Here is a 19,573-nt window from a genome sequence, read left to right on the forward strand (position 1 = left end):
ATCAGGACAGGGCACACATTATAGAAATTCTTAGTTCCAATTCCATAAACCTATATCTTCAAATAAAAACCCCATTGCAAATAATACATCTCCATCACTTTGTACATCAATTTTCTGTGTTGTTTCTTTCTCTCAGTAGTTAGCCAGAACTAGATCTGGGACAGATTCGAGGACCTGGGACAAAAATGCAAAATTCTATTCTCCCCATTCTCTGATTAGCTTGTTCTGAATTGAAGTGGATGCTTGGCGATTAGCTGCTAGGGAACAAAATTTTCTGATTAACTCTTGATTAACGAAGGGTTAGGCTATCTTCTTTCATAAGTTGGCTCTCAGTGACAGTAGTTCCTTGTTGGGGGGGGGGGCGGAGATGGGTACTGGTGGGTAGCAAGATCATTTGAACTACAGGCGGCTTTTAACTTCAGTCCTGGCTTCCAGTGACAGTTCTAACACTATAGAACCACGTGCCCTTAGCAAACGTGCCTAACTTCTTTGAGGGAGGGCAACTAGTACAAACCTGCCATAGTTGTCCAGTATACTCCAATCCCTTTCCTTTCCCCACTTGAAAATTATCAACATTAAAGGGCATAATATATGGTAAATTACTTAGAATACTGCCTGCAGCATAGTAAGCTTCAACATTATCGTTGATTATCATCACACTGCCTATCTCTGAAAGGCTGACTGCACGCACGATAACGCAGTAAGCTTACGCATTGCCAGGAGGGCGCGCATCTTAAAGCGCGGGCACCAGGAGCGAAGCGCGCGCTCGTCTGAGCGTGGCGCAACCAGTGGGCGTGCCCAGGAAGTGGGGGCGTTTACTTCCGGGGGCAAAGGGTGCATTGTTTCCGGGAGGCGCGGGCAGTAGGGTAAGCGTTTTCTACCGGCTTCTGGTGCCCTGGTCTCGGTCCCGGTAAGCCAGGCATGAAGATCACGAGGCAGAAACACGCCAAGAAGCATCTCGGCTTCTTCCGCAATAACTTCGGAGTCCGCGAGCCGTACCAGATCCTGCTGGACGGTACCTTCTGTCAGGCGGCGCTGCGCGGCCGGATCCAGCTGCGGGAGCAGTTGCCCCGCTACCTCATGGGGGAGACGCAGCTGTGCACCACCAGGTGGGCCCGGCGGGTCCGGGGAGGAGGCCTGGGGATCCTGCGGGTGTGGTAGAGACGAGGCCACGACGTGCAAAACACTCCACCCACGAGGAGTTGACAGTGAAGTGGAGGCACTGAGGAAGTCAGGCGAGTGTCTACCACGTAGGTAGAAACTACAGTGCACTGCGAATCTTGGTGTGGTTGGCCCGGCGAATGAGACCCGTGCTTTATGTAGTGCGATCTGGCTTCGAGTCTTGGTCCCAGTCCTGCCAGCTTTGTGGCTTCCGGCAAGTTAATCTCTGTGAGCCTGGGATTTCTCATCTGTAAGGAAAAGACCGTGAACTAATAAGGTTGCTTTAAGGATCAGACGTGTGGAGAGCACTTGCTGGTATCCACAATCTACCCGCTTCAAGTGGTTGCTCTTATTCGCATAGCTGTTTCTAGTGGAAATGAAAAATTTTCAAGCGTCACAGCTGCCCTGCGAGCTAACATCTCCGAATCCCAGAAAGATAATTCACAGCTCGAGGCTAAGAGCCTTGCCCATGGTCATTTATTTATTGAACTGTCTTTATTAAGTACCAGCCCCATGCCAGGCCCGGCTGTAGCCACTGAGGATAACTTCGTGAACAGGACAAACGGCCAACCTTCCGGGCGCGTTTTGACTCGTGTGTGTTGTGACTTCCTCAGCCTGGGAACCTCCCGGGGGTGGGGGTGGGGAGATGGAATCATGGAAGGTTTCATAGAGGAGGTCACTTTTGAGCCCAGACACCTTTCAGTTCTGAGGGGAAGGACTAGTTTGGGTGACGGACAAGAGATAAAGACCACCTAAATGAAGAAATGGAGTTGTAAATGCCCGAAAAAGAGATGAGAGCACAGGGTGTAATTGGAAATGACGCTGGGAAGAAGGGAAATCAAACCTACGACAGGAACTATTAAGAAACTTAAGGGTTTTGGGGCGCCTGGGTGGCTCAGTCGGTTAAGCGTCCGACTTCCGCCAGGTCACGATCTCGCGGTCCGGGAGTTCGAGCCCCGCGTCAGGCTCTGGGCTGATGGCTCAGAGCCTGGAGCCTGCTTCCGATTCTGTGTCTCCCTCTCTCTCTGCCCCTCCCCCGTTCATGCTCTGTCTCTCTCTGTCTCAAAAATAAATAAAATGTTAAAAAAATTAAAAAAAAAAACACTTAGGGGTTTTGTTGTTCCCCTTGTAGATTATTTACTTTAAAAAAGTAAAAAAAAGAGTGGGAGATGGGCATGGGGGAGGGTACTGGTTGGGATGAGCACTGGGTGTTGTGTGGGAACCAACTTGGCAATAAATTATATTTTAAAACAAAGTAAAAAAAGAAAATGTAAATGACCCGTAATACCACCCCGTGACCACTGTTAACGTGCTGTACCATCCATCCAGTTCTTTAGACCTGCACATGCACACAAAGGAATGGGCTCTACTGGGAATACAATATTACTGGCTTGCTTTTCGCACATAATACCGCTCCATGAACTGCTTTCCATAGTCAAGTAGTGCCTCACAATGGTTGTAGGTACCCCACAATTTGTTACCCCTAGCCTTCAGCACTGCCACACAAGTCCTTAGCTTGTGCCCCTGAGTTCATCCCTCCTGGCTACATACCACCTCTCTTAATCCCTGTGCCATAGAAATACCAACATTTTTAACATGGTGCTGTAACAAAAAAGTCTGGCAAGTACTACATGGAATTATGTTCTGTAGCATTTTTTCCCTAAAGAATTTATTTTAACTTCCAGAATATTTTATTCATACACAACAGTAGACTAGTATAATTGTGTCACCCAGCTCTGGGAATTCTTGAAATGGCCAATCTTGTGCCCTTATCCACCTTCCCACCTTATTTTATATATATGTATATCATATATATATAGTATGATAGTATATATTATATAGTATATACTATAGATGATAGTATATATTATATACTATATAAAATATACTATATATAATATATGATATATATTATATATAATATATATATACATATATACTATGCTTATTTTATTTTTTTTAATTTTTTTTTAACGTTTATTTATTTTTGAGACGGAGAGCATGAACGGGGGAGCGTCAGAGAGAGAGGGAGGCACAGAATCCGAAACAGGCTCCAGGCTCTGAGCGGTCAGCATAGAGCCTGACGCGGGGCCCGAACTCACGGACCGCGAGATCATGACCTGAGCCGAAGTCGGCCGCTTAACCGACTGAGCCACCCAGGCGCCCCTACTATGCTTATTTTAAAGCATAGTATTGTGTCGGTTCTTGGTGTGCATCATGAAGAGATAAATGCTATCAGACCTAATAACTGTCTTTTAGAGAAGCTGATTGTAACAGTGTGAGGGCTGAGTTGGAGAAGCAAGAGGGTGAAGACCGGCGGACTTGTTTTGTGGTTGTCCAATCAAGAAATAATGGGAGCCTAAACTTCAGAGAAAAAGGCTGGAGCCCAAGGGCTCTACAAAGAGGCATTCCTGAGACAGATACCAACAGCCGATGGGGTAGGGTTATGGGTGAGGAAGAAAAGGTCAGTTAGGATTTCTGACTTACACCCAGGAGCTTCGTGATCTAAATCTTCATGATTTTAGACATGAATTTGAAGAGATGGTGTACATCCGTAGGAAATATCCAGTAAATACATGGGAGTTTGGGCCTGAAACTCCAAAAAGTTCAAAACTGATGAATAGAAAGCAAAATCTCTTGTCTTAAACAAAACTAAATGGATGATAAAGGGAGTGAGGCAAGGTAGAGTCTGGCAAGGGCTGCCTGGAGTTTCAGAAATCTTTGACTAAGTAGTTCTCATAATTTTCTATTTTATTTTTTCTTTAGTGTGATAGAAGAAGTGCCTGGAGAGCTTATTAAAATGCTGACATTTGACTCCTCAAGAGGTGCAGATTTGGGGATGTGAAAAGGAGTAGAAATTAATAGAATTTGTTATCACTGTGTCATTTTGATATGGGTAGTTTATAGCTGACATTTTAAAAAACATTGGCTTATATTAATATGAAAACGCAGAGAGAAAAAGGAAGTTGTGATTGTTATTAAACCGATGACTTAAATTTTTACTTCTCTGTACTGAGAATCGTTTAAAGGTGTACCAATTTGTACTTGAAGTAGAAGCATCTAGCACTAAGGTTGGGGCAAGGTATGTGTTGTCAACTACTTGGATTCACATTTCGACTCTACCACTTATGAGCTGTGTTTGAGCATGTTACTTGGAATCTCTCAGAGTGAGGTACTCCAAAATAAGGATAACTTTCAAATTAGGTGACTGATAGGGCTGTTTTGAGATTGAAGCAAGAATTTATGTAAAGAGCAATTAGCATGCTGCCTGACACATAATAAGTGCTCAGTAGATTTAACTGTTTTTCCTTCAACTTGGTGTTTGTGTTTTCCAGGTTTTTATTTATTTTTTAAATGTTGATTTATTTTGAGAAAGAGTGGGGAGAGAGGTATATAGAGAGAGAGAGAATCCCAAGCAGGCCCCGCGCGCTGTCACCCCACCCCTACGCCCACACCCCGGATATACTGTGAGATCATGACCTGAGCCAAAATCAAGAGTCAGACACTTAACCAACTGAGCCACCCAAGTGCCCCAAATATTTTCCAGGTTTTTAAAGAGTGATACGGCTACCATATGTTTGGGGCCAACACATAACACATTCAGATCGTGATGGTATAGTTTAAATTTCGTAAAAACTTGACTTTTTCTATACTTATGTGAACACTGAAATGTATGTTGTAATTGTGAGCTGCTAATAACATTTTTTTTTCAGGTGTGTGTTAAAAGAGTTAGAAACATTGGGAAAAGACTTATATGGGGCAAAACTGATTGCACAAAAATGCCAAGTCCGAAATTGTCCCCATTTCAAGAATCCAGTGAGTGGATCAGAATGTCTGCTCTCCATGGTTGAAGAGGGAAATCCTCATCATTATTTTGTGGCAACACAGGTGATACTGCTTTTAAAATTAGACTCAATTTTAATCATTTCTGTTTCTATTTCATATGGAGCTGCTTATAATCAGAAAAAATTAGATGGAAGTGGTTTGATAGAATGTTTCAACTTTTTAAAATACAGGCTTTTAAGTTGATTTGCAGTCAATAAAAGCAGTTGTCATGCCATTAGAGAATTTGAGGAGAGAACCTTAAGCATATTGATTTTTCTTAATTACTGAAGTATTTTTTTAATAGTTATTGACAAAAAGATGTGATGATATGTGTCAGCATTCTTGAAGAGAAGTGGAACAAATATTTTACATTCTGTGTTCATCAGTGTTTTTGCATGTTCCTGTATTTTATACTAGTTCTCAAAAAGTTGTGTCTTATATTATTTGAAATTGTACGACCAGTATAGAACTGTTTCTGGCTTTTAAAGACCAGGAGGGGAAGGAGAGACTTTCAGGGTTGATACTAACGAAGAAGTTCACATACATACAGATTTGGTTACGTATTCTTTTAGAATTATAAAATCATTAAATTAGATGCAGAGCTGAATCTAGAATCTGAGTCCATGAATTCTTATTTTATTTCTATCCCTTCAACCTCTGAACATTCTTCACCCTTTTTGAAGCATGTCTTAGAGTAGAAAGTGGGTCATTGCCTAACATTCTTACCTTTGTGACAGTTTGTAATTCCTGGTGGTAGAATCTTGATAGATCCAGTGTCACATTGTTGCCACTTATCTCTTTGTGCTCAGATTTCTTGTTTATCTTCCTTTTTTTTAATCATAAAATTTACTCTATTAGTGAGACATACCAATTTGAAAAGTAAAACTTGTGATCTCTTCTATTTTTTCCACTTAAGGCATCTTATTTAATTGACATATTTGAACTGAATAGTGCTATTTTTCTTTTTAATAGGATCAGAATTTGTCTATGAAAGTGAAGAAAAAGCCGGGAGTCCCTCTCATGTTTATTATTCAGAACACTATTGTCTTGGACAAACCTTCTCCCAAAACAATTGCTTTTGTTAAAGCAGTAGAGTCAGGTCAGCTTGTCTCAGTGCACGAGAAACAAAGTATCAAGCAACTCAAAGAAGAAAAGGGTTTAGTGAAAAACCCTGAACAGAGGAGAAAGAAAAAACACAAGAAAGTAAGTGGCCCCAATCCTCTTAGCTGTTTGAAGAAAAAGAAAAGAGCACAGGATACAAAATCATCTGCCTCTGAAAAGAAGAGAAAAAGAAAAAGAATCCGGAATAGATCTGCCTCAAAAGTACTTTCTGAAAAGCAGAATGCAGAATGATAATCCTTTGAATACTTTTAAAGACATTTAAATGTGAAAAATAAATTTCTTTTTAAAACTGTGGAAGTACTTACAATAAAAGACTATTATTTTTGTAAATAAATATTGACTCATAGGCCTTTGCCTAAAATTATTCGGAAAAACAACAACTCAGAGTGGATGGGTTTAGGCATTTTGGAGATTGTTCTTCAATGTAAAAATGTTGTCTTTTTTCTATCTCACCATTGGCCCCGTACCCCCAGGATATGCAAATCATGTAAAAAAGTCAAATCGTACAAAAGGCTTGTGACAAAGTGGGCGTCCTTTTTCACATTTACAGTGGAACATTCCTCATTCATGTAGTGGTTGTAGAATTTATATTCTCAAATAGTATGAATATGGTGCTGTCTTTTGGTCCATCCATTATTTGACTTTCTACTAGAAAGTGGAAATTTTGCTTACTTGTATTACTCCTTCATTTTTCTAACATATTAATATTTCAATCTTTATACATCTCAAAGTATTTTTTATTATGACTATAAACTTTGTTCACCACTTACCCAAGTAGCATGCTATGATTGAATTTATTTCTTACACGATGTTATTCCAAAGTTTATAATGTCCTCATTTTCTTTTAGCATCTGACTGGGTCTTGCCACATTCTCTAATAACTGTGTTAAAGGAACTTAGAATTTTCTTCTTTTTTTAATGTTTATTTATTTTTGAGAGAGAGAGAGCATGTGCGCATGAGTGGGAGAGGGGCAGAGAGAGAGGGAGACACAGAATCTGAAGCAGATTCCAGGCTCTGAGCTGTCAGCACAGAGCATGACACGTTGCTCGAACCCATGAACTGTGACATCATGACCTGAGCCAAGGTTGGATGTTTAACCCAGGTGCCCCAGAACTTACAATTTTCTATATAATACCAGGTAATTCCTCACCCCTGTAGATAATTCTACAGCCCTCTGTCCTCCAATGTGGAAAAGTTTTCAAAGTATGTTTCTCAGCTGTCATCCAGACATTTCTTGCCTTTATCCAGAAATTTACTTTGTTATTTGTTTCTTAGATTCTTTGTTTTCCTCTCAGTTTTCTTTTTTGCTGTAGTGAAGCATGGAGTGTGTAGGAAGTACATTTTGTGAGGCTCCACAGGTGTTTACCCTCATATTTGTTGCATTAATCTAGCAATATAATTCTCTCTTTAAATTTTTTTAAGCTAACGTGGGGGCTCAAACTGATGACCCCAAGATTAAGAGTTGTGTGCTCTTCCAACTGAGCCGGCCAGGCACCCTAGTAAGATAATTCTTGATTGAAGATCATTTCACTTAATTCCCCTGGAGTCTCTTAATTGTTTATAAGGCCCTAGGGGAAGCAAACAGATTTGAGTTTCATTTGTCCAGCAGGGAGGGTGATTTTCTTTTAAAGCAAATATTAAATTCAAGAGTAAAAAGTCCAAAATAACACTCTCTTTAAGATGGACTATGAATATCTTCTTTAAAATGTGTCTAGGGGCACCTGGGTGGCTCAGTCGCTAAGCATCCGACTTTAGCTCAGGTCATGATCTTACATTTTGTGAGTTCGAGCCCCGCATCGGGCTCTGTGCTGACAGCTCAGAGCCTGGAGGCTGCTTCAGATTCTGTGTCTCCCTCTCCCTCTGTTCCTCCCCCACTCACACTCTGTCTCTCTCTCAAAAGTAAACATTAAAAAAATTTTTTTAAAAGGTGTCTAAAGGGTCACCAGAATTTAAAATAACAGATTATGTAGTAAATACATTTTATATTTTGTTTATAAAATGTTTTAAGGGCCGATTCTATTAGGAATTGAATAACCAAGTCATCTTTTTCAGCCCTTTTCTCAAGTGTTTTAATCATCCATCAGACCAAAATTACAGTGTTTCTGTGCTGAGATCTTGAAGTATAATATGGAAAAGGTGGGATCTGCCCATTAGCCCCTGACTTTGTGCTGCCTGTGACACCTCTGAGTAGCAGTTCTTAATCTGTATCATTAGAGTGTCATGATCAGGTATGAAGTACATCATGAATAAATTCTTGTTAATGACTAAAATAACTGCTCTTAAATTTGAGACCATTTAAATTTTTCTACAGAAGTACTATTCTCAGTTGAATTCAGAGATGCTTTTCTGGTTCAACAGTGAAGTTCTAGCCTTAACTACAGTAGGAACAACACACGGGGGTAGGCAAGCCAGCTTAGTGCTTGGGTTGTCCTTTCATGTTTCTGTTTTTTCTTAACAGGAACATTTTTTAAAAAGAAGGCAAAGATACTGGGAAAAAGTGAATATAGCTGTATAGTTCCTGTGAAGAAGAAAAAAATTCGTCAACAATGATAGGATTACTGGGTCAAATGTAGACAAAGTGATAAAGCAGGTGAAATGATATTTTCAATATGCTAAAATGCATAACTATTAGGTATTTCTCTTTTTAACAAAGCTTAATGTGATATTGTTATTAGTAAGTACATATATATTTGTTTTTTTATTCATGGTTCTGGACTCACAGCTCCCCAAAACCGTTGGAACTTCCTAAGTAATGAGAGCTTAAAGGTGTCTTTTATGTTAATGAGATGGTTTTGGAAAACATCTAAGGATGGCATCTGGTTACCTTTGGAGCCAATCCTGTGATGGGAGGGTTGGAACTTTAAGTCTCCACCCCACCCCCAACCTTTGGGGAAGGGAGAGAGAGGAGAATGCCCACTGATTCAATCAATCGTGCCCATGTAATAAAGCCTCTATAAAACCCCACAAGGACAGGGTTTGGAGAGCTTCCGGGTTAATAAACAGGTGGAGATTGGGGAGAGTGACCCACCTGGAGAGGGCTTGCAAGATCCTGCCCTTTCCCCATACTTTTCCCTATACATCTCTTCCATCTGGCTGCTTCTGAGTTCATAGCCTTTTATAATGAACTTGCAGTAAGTAAAATGTTTCTCTGGGTTCCGTGAGTCACTCTAGCAAATTAATTGAATGGAGAAGAGTGTCATGGGAATTTAAGATTTATAGCCAGACGTCAGAAGAGCAGGTAACAGCCTGTATGGGTCTGAAGTGTGTTGTGAGGGGAGAGGAGGTGACAGTCTTGAAGGACTGACCCCTTAACCCGTGGGATCTGATGCTATCTATCTCCAGGTAAATAATGTCAGAGTTGAGTTGAATTGTTGGTGTCAGAGCACTGCTTATTCTATGTGTAAAAACTACCTCTGCCAATACACATTGAAATTGGGTCCAGGAACCCAAAATACTTACTTACCAGTGCTATCTAGTCACCTGATAAGATGTCTGAACTGGAGAGCTAGAAAAGTCAACTTATTTTTATAAAATAGTAATTTTTTCAATTAACATATTAAAAATACAATGTACTACAAAATAGTATTCAGTATTTTAAAACTTTCATATTAGTCATATTACCTTAAGAAATATCTTAACGAAAGGATCTCCTATTTTTTACTACAATTCTTTTGTGAGCAGTGCCCTCATAACACCACCCCAGATATCCTTAACACTACTTGCTTTATTTTTTCCATAATAACTTAGGGAAGAGGGCATGGCACCATGTATACACATGTGATTGTAATCCGTTTTGCAGTTTGGGGAAAAGAAAATGTTGAGAACCCCTGCTTTAGAGGGTAGCTGCTAGCTTTGTTGGGGATAAGGGTAGAGTATATGTGCTTTTGAACTCTGAAGTTTGCCAGACTCAACAACAGTGTTTCAGAAAATTGCTGTTTTTTATGAACACTTCAAAAAGAAGTATTTGTAGGTGAGTTTGGGCAGGATTCTGTATTACCTACATTTTCGAAGCCCCACAGCCATTTCTCATTCCCCACAAGTATGTAAATTGAAGCTAGAAGTCATTAAAGAACAGCCAAGTTTCAAAAGTAAAAAGATTTCCTGTTTTCTATTTATGCATAGAGTTAAGATATTGTATTTTATGTCTTTGCCTTTAGTAAGGCAAGTTGGCTGTGATTTGACAGGTTTAATTAATAGATTTTCATGAATGGAGAGAATGAATAGTTTGTATTGTTTAAAATGTTATAAAAATATGTCATTGTGCTGTAACTTTTCTTAAGAATTCTTAGTTTAGATGTAAATGAGAAAGTACAGTAATTTGGTGTAACTCTATATAATTTCAGATCCAGAACTAAGTAGGAATAAAGGCAAAGGATTGGGTGTCTGGAATGAGCTTAGGAACTGATTTCTCATATGGACCTAGATTGGTGGCCTCTGAACATTTAATCATATATCCTTGTCAGTAAAAGAATTTTGTGTCTACCTATAAATGTATGTTTATAAACCATGTATATTTATTACTGTACATTATAAAATATACACAGGAAAAAAACCCAAAATGTAAAGGATGGTGAAGATAAAGTATTGTAAAATCTTTGCCATTAAAGGGCTTCATTAGCTAATATTTCAAGACATAAGGTTTATCAATAATATTGAATATGAATCCATTTGAAGTACTTTTTTTTTAATTTTACTTTTTTTTAAATTTACATCCAAATTAGCATATAGTGCAACAATGATTTCAGGAGTAGATTCCTTAGAGCCCCTTACCCATTTAGCCCATCCCCCCTCCCACAACCCCTCCAGTAACCCTCAGTTTGTTCTCCATATTTGTGAGTCTCTTCTGTTTTGTCCTACTCCCTGTTTTTATATTATTTTTGTTTCCCTTCCCTTGTGTTCATATTTTTTGTCTCTTAAAGTCCTCATATGAGGGAAGTCATATGATTTTTGTCTTTCTCTGACTAATTTCACTTAGCATAATACCCTCCAGTTCCATCCACATAGTTGCAAATGGCAAGATTTCATTCTTTTTGATTGCTGAGTAATACTCCATTGTATATATATACACCACATCTTTTTTATCCATTCATCCATTGATGGACATTTGGGCTCTTTCCATACTTTGGCTATTGTTGATAGTGCTGCTATAAACATTGGGGTGCATGTGTCCCTTTGAAACAACACACCTGTATCCCGTGGATAAATGCCTAGTAGTGCAATTGCTGGATCGTAGGGTAGTTCTATTTTTAATTTTTTTGAGGAACCTCCATACTGTTTTCCAGAGTGGCTGCACCAGCTTGCATTCCCACCAACAATGCCAAAGAGATCCTCTTTCTCTGCATCCTCGCCAACATCTGTTGTTGCCTGAGTTATTAATGTTAGCCATTCTGACAGGTGTGAGGTGGTATCTCATTGTGGTTTTGATCTGTATTTCCCTGATGATGAATGATGTTGGGTATTTTATCATGTGTCAGTTGGCCATCTGGATGTCTTCTTTGGAGAAGTGTCTATTCATGTCTTTTGCCCATGTCTTCACTGGATTATTTGTTTTTTGGGTGTTGACTTTGATAAGTTCTTTATAGATTTTGGATACTAACCCTTTATCTGATATGTCATTTGCAAATATTTTCTCCCATTCGTCAGTTGCCTTTTAGTTTTGCTGATTGTTTCCTTCTCTGTACAGAAGATTTTTATTTTGATGAGGTCCCAGTAGTTCATTTTTGCTTTTGTTTCCCTTGCCTCCAGAGACGTGTTGAGTAAGAAGTTGTGAAGTACTTTTTTTTTTTTTTTTTGGATACAGTATACTTTATTGATGGTACATGATAAGGTAGGGCTCCTCAAGGCCCTCCCCTCTTCAGGGGGTCTGGGATGGAAACTGGAGGTCAGGAGATTCTCAAGTGTGTTGGGTACTGAACTGGGGCAAGGAATCCCCAGCAGCTGAGGGCCTCTCTCTTCTTCTTCCTCTTGCTGGGGGCTTTTACTCCTTGGAGGCCATGTGGACCATAAGATCCACCACCTGGTTGCTGTAGCCAAATTCATTGTCATACCAGGAAATGAGCTTGACAAAGTGGTCACTGAGCACAATGTCAGCCCCAGCGTCAAAGGTGGAAGAGTGGGTGTCACTGTTAAAGTCGCAGGAGATGACCTGGTCCTCAGCATAGCCCAGGATGCCCTTGAGGGGGCCCTCTGATGCCTGCTTCACCACCTTCTTGATGTCTTCGTATTTGGCAGCTTTCTCCAGGAAGCAGGTCAGATCCACGATGGACACATTGGGGGTGGGGACACAGAAGGCCATGCCAATGAGCTTCCCATTCAGCTCAGGGATGACCTTGCCCACAGCCTTGGCAGCACCAGTAGAAACAGGAATGATGTTCTGGGCAGCCCCTCGGCCATCACGCCACAGCTTCCCAGAGGGGCCATCCATGTCTTCTGGGTGGCGGTGATGACCTGGACTGTGGTCATGAGTCCCTCCACTATGCCAAAGTGTTCATGGATGACCTTGGCCAGAAGGGCCAGGCAGGTGGTGGCGCAGGAGGCATTGCTGACAATCTTGAGGGAGTTGTCATACTGCTCATGGTTCACGCCCATCACAAACATGGGGGCATCAGCAGAAGGGGCAGAGATGATGACCCTCTTGGCCCCACCCCTCAAGTGAGCCCCAGCCTTCTCCATGGAGGCCAAGACCCCAGTGGACTCCACAACATACTCAGCACCAGCATCACCCCATTTGATGTTGGCGGGATCTCGCTCCTGGAAGATGGTGATGGGCTTTCCATGGATGACACGTTTCCCATTCTCAGCCTTGACTGTGCCATGGAATTTGCTTTGGGTGGAATCATACTGGAACATGTAGACCATGTAGTTGAGGTCAATGAAGGGGTCATTGATGGTGACAATGCCCACTTTGCCAGAGTTAAAAGCAGCCCTGGTGACCAGGTGCCCCAATATGGCCAAATCCGTTGACTCCAAACTTCACCATCGTGTCTTGGGGACGCGGCTGGCACTGCACCAGAAGATGCGGCTGTCTGTCGAATGGGGAGGAGCAGAGAGCCGTGAAGTACTTTTTACGATTGCATTTTTTGTGAGAACTTACTAGATCATTGGTTTTCCTTTATAATATTTATGACAATGTATAGGGGGAAAAAAGAGTATACTAAGAGTAGGCTGTGTTAATACATATTTGTCACATATGTGAAAATGAAGTCAAGTCTATCAGAAAGGATAGCCATAGGCTCTCATCCAGTTTCCAGACCTAAACCAGTTCAGAGGCCCAGAGCCCTTCAATTTAAGGGGAGGCTGGGTTCTCTTGGGGAAGGTCCCCAAAGCATTGCTGTAAGTTTCCCTGTGGCCATTTTCTACAGTGAATGTGCATTGGGAAATAGAAACACCCAGACTTTTGGGGGATTATTAGATACTGGTTCTCAACTGATGCTAACTGCTAAGGACCCATATGTTGCTGGTCTGACATTCAAAGTGGAGATTTATGGTGGTCAGGTGATAAGTTGAGTTATAGGCTCAGTTTGAATCACAGTGGGCTCAGTAGGCCCATGTGCCTCCCTATGTTTTTCCCCCAGTTCCAGAATGTATTATTGTTAAAAACATATTAGGCAACCATATTAGCTCCCTACTTGTGGACTAAGGGTCATTAGGTTATGAAGAGTCAAGGGGAAGCTATTGGAATTCCTCCTCTCTACCAGGATGGTAAACCAAAAGAATAGGACGTGTTGGATTACAGAGACTACAATCATCATTAAACATTTGATTGATGCAGAAGTGTTGGTTCCTATTACATCTCAATTTAACTCATCTATTTGGTCTGTGCAGAAGGCAGATGGACTTTAAAGCATGACTACATTATTTTAATGTTGATCAGAAGGTGACTCATTTGAAGCAGCCCTTCCAGATGTATTTCCTTTGCTGGAACAAATCCACACAGCTCCTTAAACGTAATATGGAAAATGCACCCCCCCACACACCATTTTTAGTGATTTTCTAGGACCACCAAAAGCAGTTTGTTTTTCCCTGACAGGGTCCACAGCACGACTTCACCATCTTGCTTCATGCTACGTCAGCTTACCTGCTCTTAGCCATAATATAGTCTGCAGAGATCTTGATCATCTTGACATTGCGTAAAATATCACACTGACCCATGACATTGATGGAATTATGCAAATTGAATTTGATGAACAGGATGTAGCAAGTATTACAAATATCTTTGTGAAGCTTTATGAACCAGGGGGTGGGAAGATAGACCCTATGAAAATTCAGGGATCTGCCACCTCAGTAAAGTTTCTGAGAGTCCAGTGATCTTTAGCATGTCAAAATAACCTCTTAGCGACACATTGCCACACCACAACCATGTATCACTCAACAAACAAACAAACAAACAAAACAGTATATGGTGGGGGTGGTGCAGGGCACAAAAGCTTGGTAGGCTATTTTGAGTATTGGAGGCAAAGCATGCCACATTTTAATATGTTACTTTGACCCAATTACTAAGTAACCCATAGCACTGAGAGTTTGAATGGAAACTAGAGCAAAATAAAGCTCTGTAGCAAATCTAGGCTGCACTGCAAGCTGTTTTTCTGGTTGGGCCACCAGATCCAATGATACTTGTGTCTGTGGCCGTGTGGAATCTCTGGCAAGTACCATAGAAGAATCATGGCACATACTTCTGAGGTTTTGAAGAAAATGCATATCCTCTTTTGCAGATAATGATTATCCTTTGACAGAGAGCCATAAGCCTATTTCTGGGTCCTGATAAAGAACTAGCCATAGGACATCAAATGACCAGGCAACCTGAACTTCCTGTAATTAACTGGATGTCATCTGCCCATTAAACCATGAGGTTGGGCATGTCCGTGAAGTGGAAATGGTGCATAAGAGATCAGACTTAAGCAGGTCCATCATGTACAAGTAAGGCGCATGACTGAGTCTCTCACACTCCTCTGAAACTAAACTGTGCTGTATTGCATTCTTTCCCCCAACTCATGGCCTCAAGGAATTTTGTTATGATCAGTTGACTGAAAAGGAAAAAAACCCGAGCCTGGTTTATAGATGTTTTCACACTATATGCTGCCCCAAACCAAAAGTGCATAAGTGCAATATTAAAGCCCCATTCACCGACGGCCCAGAAAGATGGCAATGAAGGGAAATTCCCCTATTGGCAGAACTTTGAACAATACATCTAGTTGTCCACTTTGGATTCCGAAATGGTCAGAACCATAGAACTGCACTGATTTATAGGTAGGTAATAATGGCTTAGCTAGATAGTTAAGGGTTTGGCAAGAATCAGATTGGAAGAGTTGTGGGAAAGATGTCTGGGGAAGAGGTCTGTGAATAGACTTTTCAGAATGATCACAGAGTATAAAGATATTTGTGTGTCAATTGAATGTCCATCAATAGGTATTTACTGTATAGGACGCTCTCAGTAATCAGGTGGACAAAGGTGCACTTTCTATAAATGTCAGCCTCTTCCCCTGCCAATTGAGTGCTTATTCGTTGGACTCATGAACAAAGCAGTGATGGTGGCAGCAATGGACACTATACATGGGCTTCAACAACATAGCTGACCTAGCTACCATTACTGTTGAGTACCTAACATGCCAGAGACCAATACTGAGTCCTTAGTATGGCCCTATCCCTGGGGGAGTAGAGGGAAGGAACCAATGAGCTACTTGGTGGTAGGTTGATTACACTGTGTCCTTTCCATCATGACAGGAATAGAAATGCATCCTTAGTGAAGCCAAGCCTATTCTGTATATGGATTTCCTTCTCTTTCCCATAATGCTTCTGCCAGCACTGCCTAACAAAATGCTTTAGTTGCCATCTTGGTATTCCACTGACAGTGCTTCTGGTCAAGGAATTTGTGGTATTAAATGATCTTGCTATATAAACATAATTATTTAGGGGCACTTGGGTGGCTCAGTCAGTTAACCATCCAACTTCAGCTCAGGTCATGATCTCATAGTTGGTGAGTTTGAGCCTTGCGTCGGGCTTTGTGCTGACAGCTCAAAGCCTGGAGCCTGCTTTGGATTCTGTGTCTCCCTCTCTCTCTGCTCCTCCTTTACTCACAATCTGTCTCTCTCTGTCTCTCAAAAATAAATAAAAACGTTAAAAAAAGTAAACATAATTATTTACAGTGCCAATTTGGAGACAACACTTGTAAAGAATAGATATTCTCTTATAAGATGTAATATAAGCTTTGAATCAGAGACCAATGTATGGTTGCCTCTCCCATAACTAGAATACATGGGTACAAGAATTAAGGAACAGTAGAAGTAGCTCCTCCACTGTCTCATAAACAACTCAGAGAATTTTTGCTTCCTTCTCCCCACAACTTTAAGCTCTGCTGGCTAGGAGGTCCTGTGTCCAAAGGAGGAATACCTCTACCAAGGACACAACAATAATTCCATTGCTTTGGAAGATAATACTGACACCAGGTCAACTGGGGATTTCTTTCTTATGTTTCTGAACCAACAGGCAATGAAAGGAGTTACTCTACTGATGGAATGATTGATCCTAGTTTCCAAGAACAAACTGGATTGCTGTTATAGAATGAGAGTGGGAAGGACTATTTCTGCAATCTAGGAAAGTCTCTAAGATGCCTCTTAGTGTTTCTATGTCCAGTAGTCAATGTTAATAGAAACTACTACAAGCAAAGGGAGGCAGATCTGTGTATTCACAGACCTTCAAGAATGAAGGTTTTGTTACCTCACCAATGAAGAAACAAATTGAGATTCTGACTGAGGTCAAAGGAAATATGGAACAGGTGGTTGCAGTAGCCAGCCTCTAAGATAGTGCCCAAAGATGTTCACTTCCTGGAATTCATAAGCTGTATGTCCTCTCCCACACTGGACAGAGCTGACATGTGTAAACATAGGATATTACTATTATGGAAGTGATGGTGTTTGACTTCTGAAGCTACGTCATAAAAACATGATGGCTTCCATATTGTTTTCTTGGATTATTTGCTCTGGGGGGAAGCCAGTTCCCATGCTGCGAGGCTTTTTGAGTAGCCCTACCAAGAATTCCATGTGGAGAGGAGAGGATGTCTCCTGAAATCAGCCAGCATCATTTTATTAGCAGTGTGAGCGAGCCATCTTAGAAGTAGGTCCTCTAGCCCTCCTCAAGCCTTCTGATGACAGCAGTCTAGCTAACACCTTGACTGTGATTTCACAGAGGGCAGAACCACTCAGTTAAGCCACTCCTGAATTCCTGGCCCACTGAACCTATGTGAGATAAACGTTTGTTGTTGTTGTAAGTCACTAAGTTTTGGAGTAATTTGTTATGCAGCAAAAGATAACTAATACAAGTGGAAGAAGGAAGTTTAAAATATCAACGATGGCCTTGTGACCAGTTACATAAATTATGTCTCTAATGGCAATGATTAGTTTCTTCCTTGCTTGTTATATGCGTACACATCTATATCTGTGTGTATTACACATAAGCATGTTAGTAATATATTAATGTAATATAAGTAATATAAATATAGGTGCTTATACATTATGTATGCATATACATTATATATGATAGTACCATATACTTAAACATGCACACTATTTTCTCTCTTCCTTTCCCTAGTTTATATGAGTGGTTTTGTTTCTCTTTTAAATTTTTTTTAAAGTTTATTTTATTTATTTTGAGAGAGTGAGAGAGAGAGCACAAGCGGGGGAGGGTCAGAGAGAAAGAGAGACAGAATCCCAAGCAGGGTCTGCAACATCAGCACAGAGCCCAGGGCGGGGCTTGAACTCATGAACTGTGAGATCATGACCTGAGCTGAGATCAAGAGTCAGATGTTTAACCGACTGTGCCACCCAGATACCCCTTTGTTTGTTTATTTGATGTTAACTTTACTGTTTAACCTTTAGGTAACAGGATTTCAGGTGGGACAGAGACAGAAATGGAGGGGTGAGCAGTATAGCTCAGAGATAGCTACAGTGACCATTAGGACTTTGTATCTTCTCATTTTGTAAAGAAGGTGCAAACATCTTCATTTGTATGAAGGATCATTGCATCACATTAGGTGAAACAGGGAGCTGTTTGTTACATGAAAGTTGAAATGTGTACAGAAGGGGGCATATGGATGCTGAATAGCCAAAGGGGTTTATCATCCAGCTCCAAGCCCACTTTTCTACGCTCTCCGATGATGGAGCCAGAGCTCTGCAAACCACAGTTCTCTGGGGGCACCTGCTTTCTCTTAGATTCTGCCAATGCGGGGTGCCACAGGCAGGACCTGAAAGGAATGTGGAAGAAAAAAGAACATGCTTCTTCCTGTGAGTTTACCGTAGATTCCTTGAGGTTCTTACAAGTGTCACTGCTCTAGCAGCAGCTGTTTCTTTCTTACCAATGATCCCTAAATCCAATGTGCAACGCTTACAGAAAGAGCTGTATTACCTCCACCCCTCTCCCTCAGCCAGAGATCCAGACATCAGCACTAGCTGGCTGGAGCCCATTCTTCTGAGGTCTGTCTGGGAAGCAGCCCTGTGGGGCCCCTCCTATGGGCTGAGAGACGTCAGTGCCAATAGATTAAAGCCTACCTCCTCAGAGGTTTCAGCTTCACAGGACTCCTTCTCCAAGCTTCTAAGTTTTAATAAGTCTAACCTCTTCCCTTTCTCCCCTTGCCCTAAAAACAGAAGCTGCTTCATGCAGTTGCTACCCCCAGAATCCTTAGAGTTCTCTTTTTAGCTAGTTACCTGGTTAACTACCTGGTTAACTACTTGATACCTATTCATACCTGTATACTTTTTATTTTATTTTTTAAACTTTTTTCCCAGTTTTTTTTTCATGTTTATTTATTTTTGACAGACAGAGCATGAGCAGGGGAGGGGCAGAGAGAGAGGGAGACACAGAATCCGAAGCAGGCTCTAGGCTCTGAGCTGTCAGCACCAAGCCGGATGCGGGGTCGAACTCACAGACTGAGAGATCATGACCTGAGCTGAAGTCGGACGCTCAACCGACTGAGCCACCCAGGTGCCCCTATTCATACCTGTTTAGATTAAATTTTCTCTATTCACATAATTGGTGTGCTTCCTCTTTCCTGACTGGACCCTGATCTAACAGACCCTGATCTAATTAGCCAGCCTGATTCACATGCCCATTCAGGAAGTAGGGAGAAGAGGTCAGCTCTATTCAAATTATATAGACTGGGATTAGATAAAGGATGGTTCCCCAAAGAAAAATATAGGTACTATTACAAAGAGAGGTAGGAAGGATCAGGCAAAAAATAATCATATCTAAATATTAAGATAGACTTTAAAGGTGATAAAATACTGTCTCACAACCTTTCTCTGCCTTCAAAAAAACCTTCTTAATAAAATCATTAGAAAGGTAAAAAGACAAATGCAAGTGAGATGCCATTTCACAGCTACCACGCTGGTTATAAGCAAACAGAAAAATAAGAAGTGTTGTCAAAGATGTGGAGAGGGGCACCTGGATGGCTCAGTCGCTTAAGTGTCGGATTCT

General features: G+C 41.1%; 2 protein-coding genes across 2 annotated transcripts; one reads left to right on the plus strand and one right to left on the minus strand.

Moving 5' to 3' along the window:
- The first annotated feature begins 837 nt into the window (after positions 1-837).
- Positions 838-6,877, plus strand: UTP23 (UTP23 small subunit processome component). The gene is made up of 3 exons (XM_047842917.1): positions 838-1,109; positions 4,875-5,049; positions 5,959-6,877. Exons 1-3 carry the CDS (start codon positions 922-924, stop codon positions 6,337-6,339), a joined length of 744 nt encoding a protein of 247 aa, XP_047698873.1. The 5' UTR covers positions 838-921; the 3' UTR covers positions 6,340-6,877.
- A 5,206-nt stretch (positions 6,878-12,083) lies between these two features.
- Positions 12,084-13,103, minus strand: LOC125156760 (glyceraldehyde-3-phosphate dehydrogenase-like). Its single transcript, XM_047842987.1, is given in 3 exon segments — positions 12,084-12,532; positions 12,535-13,051; positions 13,053-13,103. Coding segments are annotated over 3 exon segments (999 nt in total). The 5' UTR covers positions 13,089-13,103; the 3' UTR covers positions 12,084-12,086.
- Positions 13,104-19,573: the final 6,470 nt, after the last annotated feature.

This window comes from Prionailurus viverrinus, chromosome F2 (genome assembly GCF_022837055.1).
Source record: "Prionailurus viverrinus isolate Anna chromosome F2, UM_Priviv_1.0, whole genome shotgun sequence".
NCBI lineage: Eukaryota > Metazoa > Chordata > Mammalia > Carnivora > Felidae > Prionailurus > Prionailurus viverrinus.

Bases quoted from the DNA above. Each gene is read 5' to 3' on its own strand.
- UTP23 (XM_047842917.1), top strand. From the start codon at position 922: ATGAAGATCACGAGGCAGAAACACGCCAAGAAGCATCTCGGCTTCTTC. The intron at 1,110-4,874 runs GTGGGCCCGGCG...TTTTTTTTTCAG, and splicing joins ACGCAGCTGTGCACCACCAG to GTGTGTGTTAAAAGAGTTAG. The intron at 5,050-5,958 runs GTGATACTGCTT...TCTTTTTAATAG, and splicing joins ATTATTTTGTGGCAACACAG to GATCAGAATTTGTCTATGAA.